We start from the raw sequence: 20,539 nt of genomic DNA, 5'->3' as shown, positions 1-20,539 counted from the left end.
TGAAATAATGTCCATTGGCATTAACAGGTCACAGTTGCCCAAAAAAAATACATAGATAATGAAAATAAGCCTTCATCTTGCAAGCTCTAGGTCATGCTAATTCCTTCAAAGATTCGGGCTAAAATGTAGCTACTGATGTACTCTTCGTTTCTATCTACCGTTATGTCGGAGAAGGAAAATGCGGGTTGATGATATTGTGATATCATTGGATGTGACAATTGTGGTTGTAGCCAATTTTCCCGCTTAATTTGACTGTAGGAGTATTTATCGAGTGAGTCCCGTTATAATCGGTTAGTGTTCGAATTTGGTTCCTAGACTCCATCAGGCAGTGCAGTTTTGTGGGACCTTATTGGAGATCACAATTGCCATAAACAAGGAACGTAAATAAAACAATTCCGGATGTTGTAATGTTAGCAGCTTGGCACTATCAAAAAGGATGCCGATAAAATCTGATGAAGTAGGCTGGGGACGAGCTGAAATGCCGACAGCCATTAGATTCGAGGAATTGACACCAAAACACAAATAATTAACAACTGAAGCTAAATTACAGTAAAGAGAAGTTTAAAACGGCATGATCACTCACTGCTAAGGCCCTAAAACTACTTCTGGTCCGCAAAAACAAAACGGAACAAATTGAACTGAGTTTGGATGAGGGCCGCGCGAACGCAGGCCCCCACTGCCACAAATTTTGACGTAGGATCTCCCACTTGGGGAGACCTTAAGCGAGCGCCCTTTCCAAGTGCGATGAAAGTCGCTAGCCTAGGCCATGGGCCTTGGTGAACACCCATTGACCCCGTCCAGGTAAGTATGTTCTAAAGGCCGTAGTTGCCTCTTATTTATTGAGTCCAGCTTCCACTCCCTCCTTTTTCGTACTTGATGTGGGATTGTGCTTCACCATGATTCTCCACCCTCGGTTGCTTCTTTTTCATCCACTCTTCCCCTCACCCAAGAAAAACTAAAATCCCAATTCTCCGCTGAAAATTGATCAAAAAAGCCCCTAAATTCTTATACTATAATTGAAGGTGAAAACCCTTCTTTGGCTTCTGGTTTTAATCCCCACTTCAACTGTCTGCTGAAATGTCTCACACGGCTACCGAAGCCCAAGTTGAGGATGGTGGCTCTGCTTCTAAGCCGCTGCGCATCATCAAACTAGGCAAAACCATTGACGATAGCGACAAAAAGGTTCTCTCTTTTAGCTTCTTCAATTGCTTTTGGTCGCATTTATCTGCATTTCCTACTAAAACAACGTTTCGATTTGCCTGGGTTCGTCGATTTTTTAGTAAGATTATTCCATTTGCATAATACTAGGGACGTTGTAGCTGTTGTTTAATGCTTCCTTCCTTTTCGTGAACGATTTATAAGATCATAAGAACAAAAATTTTCTATTCCTAATTAGAGCTGAGACATAATTCTGCTATTAACATTTGAAAACAAGAACTGGGAAATGTTGAATTTCGTTTAGTGCTTGGAAGGATTTCCCCTTTTTAGTTGAACTCTATCTCTCCATTATAATGACATTATTTGTTTTATGTTATCATTTCTAGGGTACAAACCGGAGAGTTAAAGATATTGACCTTTGTGTTCCAATTGTTTATGGAACTATTGCTTTTTATCTTGGTCGAAAGGCTAGCGAGTATGTTTTTCCATGATATACGTATCCCCTTGTTTTGTGATTGAATAATACTAAATAGATTTATGTACTTCAATTAGGTCTCAGTCACATAAGTGGACTGTTTATGTGCGTGGGGCGACAAATGAAGATCTTGGAGCAGTGATAAAGCATGTTGTGTCTCAACTACATCCCAGTTTCAATAACCCAACAAGGGTTGTTGAATCACCGCCTTTTGAGTTATCGGAATGCGGTTGGGGTGAATTTGAAATTGGGATTAGTCTTTTCTTTCACAGTGATGTTTGCGACAGGAAATTGGATTTGTGAGTTTATTTGGTTGCTTGCTAAATGGGGTGCCTTGGTTGCTAACTAGGCTCAAAATTTGTAGGTTTAATTTTTTAAGTTATATCCGGAAGATGAATCTGGCCCACAGTCTACCAAGAAACCTGTGGTTATGGAATCATACAATGAGATTGTTTTTCCAGACCCTTCTGAGTGCTTCTTTGCTCGTGTGCAAAATCATCCAGCTGTTATCGTGCCACGGCTGCCTGCTGTTGGCTTTAGCCTGCCTGCTCCAGGTAAATTTACTTGTTTTGCCTTCGTTCTGGACTTCTGTTCATCAAAACTTTTCTTTAAGATCAGTTCGCTTGTTTCTGCAGCACCAGTTGAAATTATGAATGACAAGGGAAGGGGCGACACCAAGGATCATCCACTCAGCCAGTGGTATATGAATTTCTCAGAGGCAGATGAATTGTTGAAACTTGCCTCAGCTCGTCAGCAGGTTAGAATAGTGAAATTGCTTTTCACATTTGCAATTTACTCGGTTGAGTCATTGTGAAGGGTTCTGCTATTTATACTTGCTATTTACTGCTAGTTATGAATAGCCATACCATATGCTTATAACAGAAGTCTAGCCGAATGTACAGGGTAAAGCATCTTTTAACATTACCTATTTTGTAGATGTTGTCTGTCCTATGCCATGTTGATATGTATTGTCAAGTTACACTCTCGGCCATGAACCATGATAGTGGTTTGTTACTATTTTTTATATGTATTGTCAAGTTACACTCTCGGCCATGAACCATGATAGTGGTTTGTTACTATTTTATTTTTCATGAACTTTTGGGGTAAATAACAGTATCGTTTAACCGTTTATACTACATGATAGGTGCAAGCCCATATCGTTAAGCTGAGAAGAGAGTTGAGTGTGATTGATGGGATGTCTCAACCTCTGAAACCGGCCTCCAGTTATGAATGTACATGATCATGGTAAGTTAGCATCGGAGTTCACTTGTCGAGTTTATATAAGGGATGACAAAGTGAACGAAGAAGAAGATGTAAAGATGTTGATATTAGCCGTAACAACAAACAACCTTATTTCTAGATTTAGTTGTGAATCATTCCCTGTTAAAAGCACTGATTGTAGCTTAGTATAAGTAGTATGTTAAGTTGTTAACGTGGATAATTGTCTAGCCCCGTTGTCAAATTAAGAAATGAAAGACATATGCAACTTTCTATTCTATTGTAAAGAATTTTCCTTGATGCGATTGGTCAAGGAATTGAAGTAAGATGAAATTGTTTAATTGCTTCATTGCTGTCATATACCCTTATGCATGAATGGGGTTTCCTTATAATATCAAACATGACAATATAAATGGTAGTTCAGACATGTAGGTTCAGATTTACAACTATGATCTGCCATTTCATTTCCACAAAACTATAATTTCTACAATGCGTGAGTTCCGATCAGAACCCAACTACAATCCCAGCAAAAAAGAGAAGGAAATAATATCTAGGACCAGATGGTGCAAGCTGATTGCTATACCCATTAAGCTGGAAATCTATACAAAGCTTGATGACACCATTCTACGGCTCGTTCTTCCCTTTCAAAGAGAAGATTTGCCCGAAACTAAGAGGGTGTTTCTCTTGCTCAAGCGTAGAAGCAGAAAATGTAGACTTGGTATGCCTATTATCGAGGTGAGATGAGCTCAACGAAGACCTCAATGAAAGATTGGTCTCATTATCCTCAATCATGGATTGTAAACCTGCAGAAGTTACGCTGTCCGTCTCAATGCGATTGAGGTCATCGGTACAGTGAATATCCTGTGACTTTGAACCGCTATGATTTAGCCTATCTTCTACTGAACTTTCACCCAACAGCTTGTCACTCTGAGTGTGCAAAGATTGCAACTGCCTCCCAAGAAGGAATATGGTCACCTGGCAGGCTGCAAGCTTTTGTGCTGCGTCTTTTATCTCTCGTTCCTGCCAAGAGAGTGACATGACAAACATTTTCAGCAAAAGCTTTCGAGTTTACTGTCACTGCGAAAGCATCGTATAAGGAATACTCTGATCAATTAACAAACCTCCACCTTTATATGAGCGTATAAAAATTAGGTCAAGCTAAAGAGTGCAATCAGGTCCCAGGGAGGAGGGGATAACAAATTCTATACAACAGAAGGTCACATGGAACAAACATTCTATAGTACATACCTGTTTGATCTTCACTTCAGAATCTTCTATTGCTGATTTTGGGCATAGAAAGGAGGCTGCATTCCTTTAGCAAAATAAGAGAATTTCATCAAGTTAGAAGATATAATGCCACACAAGATATTGATTCATGTAAATAGTAGGAGTGAGTAGTGATTGAGTCGAGTGAAAAAAATTTGGTTAGTCGAGTTTAAGAATACCATTGTATCATTCAAACTTTATATAATATATTTATAATATTATTTAAAAAAAAAGTAATTTTGAGGATAAAGTATTAATGATGGCTTAAGGGTCACCTTTTGCCTATATCATATTTTCTTATTAATTTAATTCTCAAAGTTGTTTAATTACATTATTCTATATCCTGCCTGTAAACCCTAAATTAATAACCCTATTCCCTAAATCATCTAAACCCTAAACTCTAAATCTTAATCTCAAATTTAAAACCCTCAATTTAGGATTTTAAGTGAGAGTAAGGTATAGAATGATACAATTGAGCAATTTCGAGGGTTAAATTGATGCGAAAATACAATAGAGACGAAAATGATAAATTGAGTCTACCATAGAGGCAAAAGTTACCCTTTTGCCATTAATCATAGTATAAAAGTTTATGAATTGATGGTAGAAATTTTTTTGAAAAAAGTTACGATTGGCAAATCAAATTGAATAAAATATAAACTTAAGGGATTAAATTACAAAAGAAAAAAATTATTGTAAAAAAGAAGAATTGAAACTACATAGTTGTAGAAGAGCGTGTGATTCAAATTCTATCCAAAATGGACTTAAAACAAAGGAAGAATTGAATGAACAATGAAATTAGGGACCAAATTGTAAAATAATCAAAATACTTAGCTAAAGACCAAAAAGATGTTTTAATTTTTAATTTTTCAGTAATTCAAACTTTAAAAATTTAAACTCAACTTGAATTCCGAAACAAAAACTCAAATTGACTAGAATAATTTGTAATTTAAAAAAAATAACTTTTTGAATCGAATCGAATTTTACTTACACCCATGTAATATAACCTCAATTAAAATAATTGATGGAGATTCTAGTGCAAAACCAAATTTGCGAATGACTACCAAATAGTTGTTTATCATCTTGAAATGTTCTTTAGTTCAATGATTTGATGAATTCCCTTGTACTGACCGGGTCAACCGATTGCCTACTAGAGATCATATCTGCTAACGCATCAAGCATTATGAATAGTTAATTACCTTTGAATTTGGTCCTCGAGATCCTTGCATCTAGCCAGGGCATCCTGATGGCCACGCTTTTCTTCTTGTAGTTTATCATCTAACTTTGCTGCCTTCTCTTGAAAAAGGTTTATCTCAGCTTCCAACTCCTGTGTACGCGCTTCTAGTGACTTGTAAGACTCGGTCATACATTTCAGCTGAGTTTCGGCGAGGCTGTGGAGATTTTGAGAGGAAGCCAACTGTGACTTCAGTTCAGTTTCCCTATTCTCTGTCTCCTGAAGCAGCAACTTCGTATTTTCAAGGTCCTCAGTGCTTCTTTCAAGATCAACAGCCATGTTTGCTTTATCCAATTTCAGCTGTTTCAACTCTTTCAATAAGCACGATGATGTAGCATTGGGTTGAAAACTTGAATCCGAGATTTCATCTTGAAGTACCTCTGAGTCAGGACAGGAATGACAAAGATGATACCCACCACCAGATGCATGTTTTGATGGGTTATCTTGTACAACCTTATTCTCTAGCAACGCAACCTTGTCTATGCATTCATTATCACTGGCATTTCTATCATAATCCCTAAAGCCCAGGAAACCAAGGTTCAGTCGATCAACTTCAGCTAAAACATGGGAGAGTTTTAAGATGAAGTCAACCAAACCCTTCTTGTCGAATACAAACTTATCCACAGAGACAGAAAAATAATCTAATTTTTTACTTAGTCCATGGCCATCAGTGCGAGGGTCCTGAACTCTCATTGCTTCTCTGCCAACTGATAGTAAAACCTGATGAATCTGAGATATTGCAGATGCCAACTTTTGCTTTGTAATATTATCTTCCTCTAAGAATATCAAACTCTCTCCAGATACATCCTTTTGATCGGAAGGACCATAATCCAGTTGAACTCCTCCATATATATAGTTAACTAAGTGCTGAGACAGAGAACCTTGAACTTCTAGAATAGCACATTTGATATCCTCCAAGACCTTTCCTAAATTCTTTTCCTTAGTCTGAGACTCAAAAATTGTAAAAACCATTGACTGAAGCTTTTGGAAGGGCAGATTTTCCACATCCTTCTGAAGCTCTGTTGTTGAGGATCTTGCACTTGAAGAACCCTGCTTTGATGATGGACTAAAACCAAACTCTTGCTTGGAATTATCCGGATCAATTGAAACAGCATTAACCCCACCAACATCATTTGACAGACATGCCAACTTCTCCATCTCTAGAAAGTCATCCATCAATTCCAAGCAATTTGATTTCTCTTGCTTATCAACTTTATGACTATTCTTCTCCATTCCCAAATGAGATATATTGGAGGTTGCAGGTAGCAAAGATTCAGCCAAACGTCCTTCAACATCAATCCCGTCTTCAGATATGGAAGTGATACTAGGTGCATTGCTAGCATATTGACTAGAAAGATCGCCAGCAGGGTGCCCAATGCTTGACTTTGGGGAGCTTGTTTGATAATTAAGGGCATGTGCTTGCGCTTCTAAGCTCTTTACCCTTAGATTTGTCTTAGCACACCTCTCTCTGGCAGCCTGCAGTTCACTATTGCGACTGGTCAAAGCTTCTTTAAGCATCTTTGTTTCCTCTTCCATCTCCAACAAACGCATAGTAAGATAATCAATTTCTTTTTGGGATTGCAGCAAGTTGCCAGCAGATGATTCCATCTGTGGGGACAAATTCGAGTTAGGATTCTTAGCAACGTTCCTTTTAGATTGAGGTCCACCAAAATCTCTGCCAAGATGATCAATTTCATGCTTCATTTGGGCCAATGCAGCTGGCCCTGGCAACCTCTTACGGACTAGGCTGCGTAGCCTTTGACACTCAGCCTCCAGTTTAGCAATTTTGCCGACACTTGCTAAATGTTGCTTGTTTGCTGCTTCTGCAGATCTTATACTCAAATTCTTTTCTTCATTGCGAATTTCAAGTTCCTTAGAAGCCATATGTAGCTCGTACTTGAGCAAGCTTATTTCCTTCTCACGTGACATGAGGTTTTCCTTCATAAGTTCTATTTCAGATTCTGCTTTAGATTTTTCTACCTTGATCTGAACTATCAAATTGGACTGCTCATGCAATGACCTTGAAAGGGCTTGGTTTTCAGCCTCTGCTCTCAAAAGCCCTTCATCTAGTTCAGCTATTTTCGATTCAAGACCAAGCTTAATTTTTTCAAATTGTATCCTTTTGGCTAGAACCAAATCCTGCAATTTCTGCTCACTTTCCTCTTTCACATCCCTTACCTGCCTCATACATTCCTTAAGAGCACCATCTAAATGCTCTGCTCGATCCTCTACCGAAAGCTTCAAAAGAGTAAGATTTTCCAGTTGCCGTTTCAAAGCAATAGCTTCCGCATCCGCCTTTTCCCATCCTAAGAAAAAGGTACAAAAAAGCTCTCAAATCGTCACTCTCGATGGTAGAATTACAAGTGAAAAATTAAATTTTCCAACACGTACCTGAAACAGCTTCCTCAGCAACTTTAGCATGTTGGATAATCAAAGCATCCTTAGACTTAATCTCTGAATGAGCTTCGGACAGTTTCCCTTCCAAATCCTTTACTTCATCCTCAAATAATCTGACTTGATCCTTTAACTTGTTAACTTCATCCTCTAATCCAGTCAAATGCAAGTATGATTCCATTGATATTTGAACATAGTTCACCTTTTTACATTTTTCCTATCAGTAAACATCACATAAAAGGGAAAAGAACAAAATCAAACTCCAAAAAATAAGGAACGAGTTTCATAAATCATTTCATTTTACAGATTTTTTAGTGAAAAAAAAAATAAAAACCTGATCTCCGAGAGATGCTAAGGAAGACAGAGAAGCACCGGTTCCATCTGATACAACTACCTGCTTTTCAGTTCCAGATTTTTCGGAAGATTTCTTCTTCCATGGCCATCCTCGTCGGTCCATTTCAAAAATCTTTATCATGAAAATAGAAAGAAAAAACTTAAAATGGAATGTAAGAAGAAAAGAACGAAAGATAAAACATATTTTTTCACTGAATTGAACTTACCGGAAAGAAATGCAGATTGCCGGCAATCACTGAACTTGAATTTGATTTGAATAGTTAAAATACCGATTCCAAGAGAGAAAGAAACCAACAGAGACAAGACAGAGAGGGGAGCGGGGCTTGACTCCACTTCAAAACGCTCCTGCAATGGGTTCGAAAAAGTGACGGCGTATTGACCTTTTTAAAAGCTGCGATTTGGCGAATCTGTCTCCATCAGACACGTGGTAGTGTATTATGGGATAGATCTCCGCTCCTCCAAAAGTGGAATACGACGGTGTAGTTAGGTTTATGAAAAGCATCGTGTTGCCGCATCTGGATGTGTTGTTTGCCTTGTGCGAAGTAACAGGATCGACGGCCGAGATTCGGAGGTTCCTCCTATGGGGAAATTTCTTGAAACAAATATATTGGTTTGTTGAGTACAAAGTATATTTGAGTGTTATGGACAGATAAGCTTTAAATTTCAAAAATATATTTCTCTTTAAATTCTGAATTATAAAATGTAGCTTTCAAATGTGCAATAATTTGATTGTTTGGTGAAAATAAAATAGTTATAAATGATAAAACACTACAAGATATTTTTGAATTAATATTTACATAAATATCAAAAGATTAAAAAAATAAAACACCAAATTCTCTACATGGGTTACCATTTTGCATACATAAGTTACAAGCGGATTTCATGTCAAGGCTGCGGTCGTAGCTTTGTCCGGCTACCCCATGACATTTATGTCTTTTTTTTTTCTTTTTAGTAGATTGTCGATTTTATTATTTTCCAATTGTGTTTTAATGCATTTAAAATAATGTTTTCTCATATTTTTTCTCTGATAAAGGATATCTTATTATTGGTGTCTTCTGATTCCGATATAAGTTTCTTTTATAAGTTTTCTTCTTGTTCTCTATTTCTATGAGAATCATTGGTTATTTGTTTTTTTTATGTCTGATTTTTTGTTCGCTTGTATATATTGCGTAAACTAAATATTCCAATGCCTATTCAGTTTCTGATTTCGCTCTTCTCATGATGCCATCTTTTAGTCGTTTTTTTCATTATATGGGTTACAACTTTTTTTCAACGGTTAGTCAGTTATTTGTCCGCTCTTGATGCTCTACAGATTCTCCGAATTCACTTTTGTTTATCATACTGTCACCAGTCATTCAACGTTATATTTTATTTATGTTTGTCCTGAATATTTTCCGAATGTTGTTCTAAATGATACATTTTATGGCTAATGCAATATCAAAAGAATTAAATAGATAATAATTATAAAATTTTAATTATAAACAGTAATTGTATCTCATGATTATAAGTTTTTAGTAGGAAAGAAAGTAATAGTTTTGTGATAAGTAACATCACATTGGTCTTTTTATTATCTGATTTTATGTCAAGTATCTCAATGAGTGATATAAATAAAATGAACTACCGTGATAAGAGTGTCACGAGATTTAGTAGAAAGAACATCACACCTTGAAGATAAGTGGGTGAGATAGATTGATTGACCTTTTAACTATCGATTCTAAATATTCAATCGTATATTATTCCTGCATAAGCATGTAATTATACTAGATATCATTGAACTATGCTCAATGATTATGTTAAGCATTGAACTTTTTAAAAATTATAAAATGATCATTAGACTTATCGAATTGTTATAAAACGACTATTGTGAAGTTATAATAAGTATAAAATTTGATAAATTTAATGATCACATTATTTAATATTTTTATAAAGATCAATGTTTATTTTATAATAATTTGATAAAAATAAATAATTATTTTATAATAATTTAATAAATTTAGTGATTGTTTTATTCTCTATGTAGGTAATTTTTATATAGCTTATACTCTATTTTAGATTTTAAGGGTGCGTTTGATTCACAAAATGTAATATTACCGGCGGGAATAGGATTACCGGAATGTAACATTACCTAACACATTACTGGGAATATTGCATTGTTGTGTTTGGTTCGTTTAGCATGAATGTAAGATTACAGTATTTGGTTAAAGGAATAAAAAATTATTGGAATGTATATTTTACTAAATTGTCCTTATTATATATTTATTTTTTTAACAAGTTGAATTCTACTATAATTTTACTATAATTAATTTATATATATTTTTAAAAAATTTAAATTCATAAAATTTATATAATTTTTTTTACAAATTTGAAAAGATAAATAGGTTTAATAAAAGGGTAAAATTTTATTTTAACCCCTAAACTTCATATAAATTCTAATTATGAATTTTTTTTTGTAAATCTAAAATAGTTTAAGGATAAATGTGCAATTTAACATTCGTAGAATTTTTTTATTCAACGACAGAAGAATAATATTTTTTAGAGAAAAAATAAGGTCATTTTAGTCCAAAACACCGGAAATGTAACAATATCTAAGGGAAGGGTGTAGTTATATTCCCGGTAATAAATCCCCAAAATACCACTGTTAGGAATAACTTATTACTAGGGGTTAAGAATGTTTGCAATCCAAATAGGAAAATGACATTTTATTCTCCTGATAATCAAAGATAACCTGAACGAAATCCCTAAAAGTTTTTAAGGTCTTTTCATTAACTTGACCACATGGTTGGTACAAATACAACTCTGGCTAACCTATTCGTTTGCTTCAAACCCATGGAAACCAGCGTTATTATTGTTCTTTTCCAATAATTGATTTTGCAAGTTTTGATGGAGGAAAGTAAGACAAATTGTCCCAGTAGACAATATCAGCATATGTTTCTCTTTTATTTCATAACCGAAAGTTGATGGGGTTTTTTATGGTTTTCTATTTTGTCAATGCACCTAACCCATATTACACTTTAGAGTTAGTCATTCAATGACAGCAAATACAACAAGCAATGTACAACCTAATTTTATTTATATGGTGTCGTGATAATTAAACACACATGGTGCCAGCCATGGCTTTGGACTTTGGAACTATGAAAAAGAAAATCACTCCTTTATTCATATTAACAATTGTAGACGTCCTTTTGATATTTAGGTCACGTGACTAATTATTTCATCACTTGATAGATTAATAAGTTGGATATAATGATTTTGATATTATTGCTTGATGGAAAACTAATAATAAGATTCGTTCACTTATAGAAATAGAAAAAATAAGATTTTTTTTCTGATTAAAAGAATTTCTCTCCTTTTTCTTTTGGAGAAGAGAAAGGGAACTTGATTTCTTATTTTCAATTATTATCATCTATAACGACTCTTTATTTTGTTTGAAGCATAGATGGACACTTAGTAATTTTACTATTCGAATAATATTATTAATACGAACAAAATATAAATACAACACTCGTTAACAAAACTTTGCTAAGCTACCCTCTTTCTCTCGTTTCTTTTTCTTTTTCACTCACTCTTTCCACTCTCTTTCTCTCGTTTTTTTTTCTTTTTCACTCACTTTCACTTACATTCACTCACTACATTTCATTTATAAGCTTAAAATATCTAACCATATTTTTATAAGTATATAACCGACTAACCTTGCTGCTAATTTCTTCTTATATTGCCACATTTTTTTTCTTGATTGTTAAGCATGAGCATGCTGTCGGAACTACTAAGAAATGTGTTGTCACCTCATTGTTGCTTGACGCAATTGAATACTCTTTGCCGCCATTAATCTTAATAATCCAAGTGGATTATTTCATATCCACAATCTTTGTCTTGCTTAATTTTCACCTTTCTTCATTTGCTGCCACTTCATTCCATGGTTTTGTCGACATTGATTTCCATAATATTCAAGAATCATTCATGCCTTGCCAGCACAAATAGTAAAATTATATTTGAATTCTAACACTCTCCCTCATATCTAATTTTTCATTCTAAGCTTTACTCTGAGTTGGTTGAATATATTTGCTCTCAATGGCTTCGTGAAAATATCTGTCAATTGATCTTCATTTCTGCAATAGATTAACTCCACATTTTTGTTCTTCACCTGCTCTTGTATAAAATGATATTTTGTATCGATATGTTTGCTTCGACTATGGGAGACTAAATTCTTAGCAAGAGAAATTGTAGACTTGTCGTCGACATAAATTGTAGTCGATTCTTCTTGTGTATTCTACAGCGACTATGTATTCTGCTTCACATGTCGAAAGAGCCACCATTTGTTGCTTCTTTGATGATCATGAAAATGTTGCAGAACCAATGTGAAATAGATATCCGTAAGTAACTTTTTCGATCATCCAAATCTCCTCCGTAATCACTATTAGAATAACCAACCAACTTCGAATTTTCTGAATGCGTATAGAATAAACCATGATATGTTGTACCTTTGACATATCTCAAAATTCTCTTGGTCGCAATCCAATGATCTTGTTTCTAGTTTTCCATTAATATGTTTACCAATCCCACAACGTATGTTATGTCTGGTCGTGTGATAGTCTGATACCTTAAACTTCCAACGATGCTTTTGAATAATGTCAGATTCACTGCTCTCTTGTTAATTTCACACTTAATTTCATGCCTGATTCTGCTGGAGTAGCTATCGACTTTCAATCTTCCATTATGAATTTGCTTAAAATATCCTCTGCGTACTTCTTTTGTGATATAAATATTTCATCTTGAATTTGTTTCAAATCAACTCCAAGAAAGTATGACATTTCACCAATATATGTAATTTTTAATATTCCCTTAGAAAATCATGTCATCCACGTATAAGCACACGATCATGATATCATCATCTTCATTTTTCTTCGTGTAAAGCATGCTCGTATGGATTCTTCATAAACTCATTCATTTGGAAGTATTCATCTATTCTCATGTTCCATCCTCTCGGAGCTTGCTTCAATCCATACAAAGCTTTCTTCAATTGATAAACTTTGTCTTCATGCCTTTTTTTAATGTACCTAGGTGATTTCTCAATATAAACTTCTTCTTATAGGTAACTATTAAGAAATGTTGAGCTCACGTCCATCTGATAAATCTTCCATTTGTTTTGTGTTGCAACTGCTATGAGAAGTCTGATGGTATCAATCCTTGTTATTGGAGAAAATATTTCATCATAGCATATTCCTTGTCTTTGTTTGTAGCCTTTGGCAATTGGTCTTGCTTTGTGTTTCTCAACCTTTCCTTATTTGTTGGTTTTAGTCTTGTAAACCCATTTAACTCTAATTGGGTTGTAACCTTCTGGTCGCCTTGTTAGCTCCCATGTATTATTTCTTTCTATTGATGTAATTTCTTTATCCATTTAGTTCTTCCATTTTTCATCTTCAATCGCTTTTTTGTATGTTATTGGATCACTATTCACAAGTAAGCAAAAAAGTGAAACACCTTTCTGGTATCATTCTCTCGCTTGTAGATCTTCAAAATTTCGTGAAAGGTACTTCAGGATTTTCTATTATGTTTCTACCACCGCTATTGTTGCTTGATGATGATGATGCAACTTGTTGAGGACCTTGATCATCATTTTTTCCATCTTGATTGATAAGATCATCATCATCATCTTTATCTTCATTAAAAAATAATCCTTCAACTTTCTTTTATTCTTTATCCATCTCTAGTATTATCCTCAATCGAACTCGACATCTCTTGAAATTATTACCTTATTGGTAAGAGGATTATACAATATGTAGTCTTTACTTCTTCATCATAGCCAATGAAAATACATTTTTCCTCTATCATCAAGCTTCTTTTTGGTATGTTCAGGAACGTGGGCGTATGCAATGCACCCAAAAATCTTGAGGTGTCCAATTCCTAGTTATTGACCACTCCATACTTCGTTTGGCGTCATATACTTCACACTTTTTGTCGGGCATCAATTTAACAAATAAATTGCACAACTTACTGTTTCACCCAAAAATTTTTCGGTAGGTGTTGACCTTCTATCATGCTTCTTACCATGTTAAGGATTGTGCAGTTCTTCCTTTCTACAACTCAATTTTGTTGTGACGTGTATCTAGCTGTCAATTGATGGATTATGTCATGCTCTCTACAGAAGTTTTCAAATAAATTTGATGTATACTAGTCTCCTCTATCTGATCTGAGTGTTTTAAAACATTGGTTACTTTGCTTTTCCGTTATTGCTTTAAATTCTTTTAATTTTACAACGCTTTTGACTTTTCTTTCAAGATATAAATCCAACATTTTTTGCTAAATCATCAATAAAATTAGGTAACACTTGTTACTACTAAGCGATGGGATATCATAAGAACCAACTATATATGTGTGTTTTATCTCCAATGGCCTTCGGGCACGCCAAGATCTACCAACTTCAAAGTTTTGTTTGCGTTGTTTTCCTTTAATGCAAGCTTCACATAGTTGATTTGGAGGATTGATCTCTGGCAATCATTTCACCATATTTGCTTTCGATAAGAGCTTCAGATCTAAAAATCCAAGATGTCCATATCGTAGATGCCACAATAATGAATCATTTTTATCGCAATTTTTATGCATTTTACTTCTCCTAACTCGATGTCGATTTCGATTTATATCAACTTGGGCTATCAATTCTCCTTCTTTATTTTTTATGACAAGAGAGCAATTTTTCAATTGCACTTCATATCAATTTTTCAAGAGTTGATCAAGACTGATGATATTGCTTTTCAAAGTAGGTACATAATACACATCTGAGATGTATTTCTTTTCACCATTTCTTTGAGTAATCATGACTTCACATTTGCCTTTGACTTCTACGTGTGAGTCGTCACCAAAAGATACTCAACCATGGACTGTTTCGTATAACTTCACAAATAGCTCCTTTTGACCACACATGTTGTTGCTAGCACAATTATCTAGATATAAAATATTTTTCTTGAACTCGTCATTTCCTTTGTAAGTGAGGAATTTCATCCTTTGTAAGCGAGGAATACATGAGATTTTTCAATTTTTTCTTCTTTGACTTCTGTTATGTTATTTCTTTTTTTAGGAGTTGATCTACACTCATAAATATAGTGGTCACATTTTTTGCAATTATAACATTGTACCTTAGATTTATTTCCTTGTTGATATCTACCTCGACCTCTGAATCCCCTTCCACGGCCCTATGCTTGATTGCTTTCACTTATTTGATCGGTTTCATATGACCGACCACCACGTCCACGAGTTCCTCGTCATCATCTGTATCTTCCACGATAACCACTACAATTTCCTCGACCTTGTGTATAACTGCTACTAGCTTCTCCTCCGCATATGTTCATTTTGCTTTGCAACACTTGCTTCAAATTTTCATAATCTTCATTTTTGTTTCATCTTCTGCTCATGGGCTTGGAGTGAACCCACAAGCTCATCGATCGATATTTAAGATAAATCTTTCAATTCTTCGATTGTCACGACCACGTAATAAAATCTTCGTGTTAGAGACCGTAAAATATTTTCCATCCCTCTAACTTCGTCGAGTGATTCACCACCGCTTTTACTCGACTAATATAATCATCGATTCTATTCGTATTTTTCATTTTCAACATTTCAAACTCAGCTCTAAGAGATTATAAATGTACCTTTTTTACTTTTTCGGCACTTTGGAGAAATTTTTGCAAAATCTCCCACGCTTGTTTTGCGGTCTTTGCATAAAAAAATTCAAATGTATATTCATCTATTCCTTGAAAAATAAAGAACAACGCTCTTTTATCTTTTTTTGGATTCATTCAATATCATTTTCTATTCATTTGGTAGGGCTACTTCTGTTGTTGCGTTTTCGGGCTCGGTGTAACCTTCTTCGATGATATCCCAACAATCTTGCGAACCAAGTAATACCTTCATTTAAATACTCCAATTGTTATAATTCACTTTTTTCAATCTCGGGATCTATGGTTGAATTATATTGGTCATCTTCTCCACCACGTTAAATTCGAACCAAGCTCTAGATACCACTTGTTGGAAGCGTAGATAGGCACTTAGTAATTTTATAATTCAAACAATATTATTGATATGAACAAAATATGAATACAACACTAACTTCGACTAATTTACAAACACAACCCCACTAACAAAAGCTTTACTAAGCTACCCTTTTTCTCTTTTTTTTTCACTTACATTCACTCACTACAATTCATTTATAAACTTAAAACAAGTGGATTATTTCATATCCACAATCTTTGCCTTGCTTAATTGTTTACCTTTCATCATTTGTTGCCACTTCATTTCATGGTTTTAAGGACATTGATATAATATTCAAGAATCATCCATACTTTGTCAGCATAATTAATAAAATTTGATTTGAATTCTAACATATTTAGATCAAAAGAGGAATTATTATCGACTGACGTCTTCATATCTTTACCTAATAACTTTTCGACTAAATTATAAAAATAAACTGCAATCAAACACCATTAGTCTCTATCTCACTAGTTATACATCAATAAAATTAAGAGAAACGTCGATCAATTTTTTATATTTCATTTTTAAAATCAATAAAAAGATGTATATAGTGTGTAACAGTGACTAAATAAAGAAGCATGTAACTGTGAAGTACATTTTTTTACTAAAGAACCCAATGGTGACGAGGGAACATGTAAGCAAATCGTTTTTTAATTAATTATTGGTATCTGATCTATTGACCGACTAATCTAGATCGAATACTATAGAAGTAAGGACAACCCTCTCAACCCAATTTACTCCATTTACAAACGTCAATATTCAAACCCCTGACATTGCTTAAGGGATCTAATGTCTATTCAACTAGACCAACTGGTGTAAGCAAATCATTTATAATTAATAGTTTTCAATACAAACTTTATTCAAATTAAATTATTTTTAAGGTTATTTTTTTATACGATGATCTTATTATATTTATAATAGTTTTAAAAGATTTAAAACCTCAACTTAAATTATATACCCTAAACTCTTAAAAATAAAAAACTTGAACATAAAACCACAAAATTTCAAAAAAGTAAACTAAGTTAGAATTTTTTAAGTTATGATTAATTAAACGCGTTTTTATTTTATGTTAATATTATTTAAATAATTAATTAAAAATAAATGTTATTGTAACAATTAATTTTAAAACGAATATAATAGAACAGGTTAAAACACAAAAGCTTCGGATAATATGAAATAAGACTTTTTCTTTTATATTGTGTGATAATTAAATTGATTTTTATAAGCAATGAGAGAAGGACACGTTAGAAGATAAATGAATAGTAGTAGTAGCGAATACCCCATAGCTTTACAAATTATATAATCCTAACTGTTTTTCTTTCTTCATCCTCTGTTTCAGTCTCCTAGAAACTGCGAGAACACGCTGTATTCGGATTGAAGAAAAAAAATCAAGATGTCATCGTCTACGGTGGCCAATCAAGTGAGGGCATCTCACATACTCATCAAACACCAGGGCTCTCGCCGCAAGGCTTCTTGGAAGGATCCAGAAGGTCGAGTCATCTCCGCCACCACCAGAGACTCCGCCGTCTCGCAGCTCAAACTCCTCCGCGACGACATCGTTTCCGGCAAGGCTAAGTTCGACGATATTGCCTCTCGCTACTCCGATTGCAGCTCCGCTAAACGCGGCGGTGATCTCGGTTAGTTTGTTTGCCTTTGATTGCGGTGCAAATGCCTTTAAGCTTCCGTTGCGGATTAGTTTTAGATACGAAAATAGAGGCCTCGGATTTGGAACTATAGCTTCTATTTTTCTGTTTGGTTGCTTAGAAACTTGTGAGAAGCTGAATTATTGGAGGGCCAAAAAGATGGCTTTGAGTTAATACAAGTATTGAAAAGTTAGTCTAAACCGAGTCTTATAGTTATGAGTTTGTTTAATTGGAACTTTTGTTAATACTAGCATTTCGAATACTTTGTTGCTGAAATTAGGGTTCCAAGTGTTAAGACATTAGAATTTTGGGATCCCTGCAATCGGAGCTGTAATAGTCGAGTAGTTTGTTGCTGAGTTGCTCATTGGCTTAAGAGATTTCCAATATGTTAATAACTGTAGTTTTCTTGGCTAGTTTGTTTTGTGTTAATCAGATAATGTACTGCTTTTAAAACTTACTGGTTTCAATGGCTGTGCTTTGCTTTGCAAGTCAATAGTTTTTAATCTGGCGGACCCAATTACCTCAACCATTGTTTTTAGCAATTGAGATGTAGCATTTGATTTTACTTGAAACGTATAGAAGCTTAGAATTTGACAACAGCCCTTTACATCTGACCCTTTTTTGCCTTTTATCTGCTATTATATCCTTCCTCGTGGTGGTAATATTTCGGTGATTATCTTACAAGGTTAAAGCCCTTTCCTGTGTTTTTTTTACTGTATCATGAGCTTCTGAAAAGTAGACCAAGATAAAATTTTCTCAATAACTCTTCTTCCTTATTCTAGATAGAGTTTTGACTACATGATTCGATCCCAAGGTTCCAAGGCATGTTAGTTCATCCACTATGAAAGTTAGCATATCATTCAATTCTAGCACCTTTTGCAGTTAAGTTCATACTATTATATCATGTCATTATTGATATTCAATACTGCCAATCTATTAAAATATTGATATACTAGTGTAATTTTATTTATCTATGTCCTGCAAAGAATGTACCACTCGATTCTTATTGTTAATTATCCATGACCATTCATTAGTTTGCACCAGCATTACAAATCCGTAATCCAAACCGAAATCTTATACAACTTTTTGGTGCAGGTCCTTTTGGTCGAGGCCAGATGCAAAAGCCATTTGAGGATGCGACGTATAGTCTCAAGGTTGGTGAGATAAGTGACATTGTGGATACCGACAGTGGGGTTCACATCATATTGAGAACAGGTTGACTATTGGTGATGAAGCCTGGATATGGTGAGCAATAGATGGTCTGTTCGGAAAATCTATCCAAGAACATTCTGAAATCACTTCTGATAATGCCTATGGCTAATTTCATTGAGGTCTGTTTTACACTTTAGAATCACCTAAATGCATGGGAGAATTTGGTTGCTAAAGCATTTAATTTTCAAAGCTTTTTATTTTTATTTTGTTGTGGCCTTTTTATAATAAAAAGCATTTGGTAACTAAATTTCTCTGCCCTCTTCTCCTATCCATCTTCCTCCTAACCCAACCGACGGCCGTATGTGTCCATGATTCTATTATGCAAGGTCGTTTGATGCGGAAATGTCCTGTTCAACGATGAATGAATACTTTGGCAGTTTTCTTGTATCAATGTGTTGGGCTGAGTGAGAAGAATTTTATGTGCTCGATTCATGATTAGGAAAAGGCGATAACTTATCTATCTATATCGGACTCCTGCAACTGTAGTAATGAACAGAGTAAGTTTCACAATACCTAGTAAGATAGCCGATTAAATGAAACATGTCATAACATACATAACCAAAATATGGAAATTTAATCATAATATTAATTGAATCTCAGTTTAACTTTTCATAACATGTAATGTCACAGAATCAAAGTATTCATTATTTGTCTACGGATATTCGGCTGTCACCCCATTGTCAAGTATCAATTTGATATTAATACAATAACATTTTTCCTCTTCGTCGGGACACAATCTTAACATATAACATCTCTTATTCTTATCAAGTCTTTAAAAATTCATACATAAGTATTCTATACTTTATCTTATACCAACTGGAACTAAATTAATAATCAAGGATTCGTTATTAAAAATATTGAAGAGTCAAAATTTGCCATTTTCTATTATCGAACTAGCATATGGTTCATTATTAATGTTGAATCACTTATCAAATATATCATTTCACAAAATTTCACAAAAACTGTTATCTTTCACATATCAATTCTACCTATCCACATGTTCAGATAAACACACACTTGAAATGTAATATTGAATCATAAGCAAACATACCTTATTGTTTAGCATGCTAACCAAATACTTAAATCAAAAACAAAATTATAAATTATAAACCGTACAACGAACATGAAGTAAATAGATAATGTAATAATAATCTAATATAGGGTCTTAAAGAATGTCCATAAGGTGTTGCAAGGCATGCCCAACAGGAGCCATGGTGCCTAGCGCATGCTGGACAAGCCTTGGACCCACCAAACCCACACCCAGATGCCACCATCTTCACTTAATTCTATCATCAATTTATAAATATAATTCTTTGCTCTCATCGCTTTCTTATGGGGATTCTCTTTTGGTCTTACTTTTATAATCTATTTTATTTTTATTTTTACATTCTAAAATGAATATAAATTTAATATATATATATATATATTTGAATTTAAATCTACGTGTTTAATATATAAAATGATTGAATAAGATAATTAAATTTTGAATTTATTGAGTAATCTTAGTTGTTAAAAGTAATGTTGTTATTCCTTGAAATTTTAGGTTCGATTTTATGCGCATTGTCA

At 34.3% G+C, this 20,539-nt stretch overlaps 2 protein-coding genes, 1 non-coding gene and 1 pseudogene across 3 annotated transcripts; 2 read left to right on the top strand and 2 right to left on the bottom strand.

Moving 5' to 3' along the window:
• Positions 1-648: 648 nt before the first annotated feature.
• On the bottom strand, positions 649-809 carry LOC120141009. Its single transcript, XR_005517747.1, has one exon. It is a non-coding gene; the product is annotated as a U1 spliceosomal RNA (small nuclear RNA).
• Positions 810-916: 107 nt separating this feature from the next.
• On the top strand, positions 917-3,192 carry LOC120140733 (annotated as a pseudogene).
• A 104-nt stretch (positions 3,193-3,296) lies between these two features.
• On the bottom strand, positions 3,297-8,411 carry LOC120140893 (filament-like plant protein 5). Its single transcript, XM_039155895.1, has 6 exons — positions 8,303-8,411; positions 8,077-8,208; positions 7,740-7,959; positions 5,314-7,654; positions 4,100-4,163; positions 3,297-3,871 (listed from the first exon to the last, which is right to left on the bottom strand). Exons 2-6 carry the CDS (start codon positions 8,197-8,199, stop codon positions 3,476-3,478), a joined length of 3,144 nt encoding a protein of 1,047 aa, XP_039011826.1. The 5' UTR covers positions 8,200-8,208; positions 8,303-8,411; the 3' UTR covers positions 3,297-3,475.
• Positions 8,412-17,430: 9,019 nt separating this feature from the next.
• On the top strand, positions 17,431-19,235 carry LOC120140810 (peptidyl-prolyl cis-trans isomerase Pin1). The gene is made up of 2 exons (XM_039155794.1): positions 17,431-17,755; positions 18,857-19,235. The coding sequence occupies exons 1-2, from the start codon at positions 17,512-17,514 to the stop codon at positions 18,979-18,981; spliced, it is 369 nt and encodes a 122-aa protein (XP_039011725.1). The 5' UTR covers positions 17,431-17,511; the 3' UTR covers positions 18,982-19,235.
• Positions 19,236-20,539: the final 1,304 nt, after the last annotated feature.

The sequence above is a fragment of the Hibiscus syriacus genome, unplaced genomic scaffold (assembly GCF_006381635.1).
Source record: "Hibiscus syriacus cultivar Baekdansim isolate YM2019G1 unplaced genomic scaffold, ASM638163v2 tig00110788_pilon, whole genome shotgun sequence".
Lineage (NCBI taxonomy): Eukaryota > Viridiplantae > Streptophyta > Magnoliopsida > Malvales > Malvaceae > Hibiscus > Hibiscus syriacus.
Note: the sequence above shows the minus strand (reverse complement) of the source record. Positions and strands in the feature narration are given on the sequence as shown.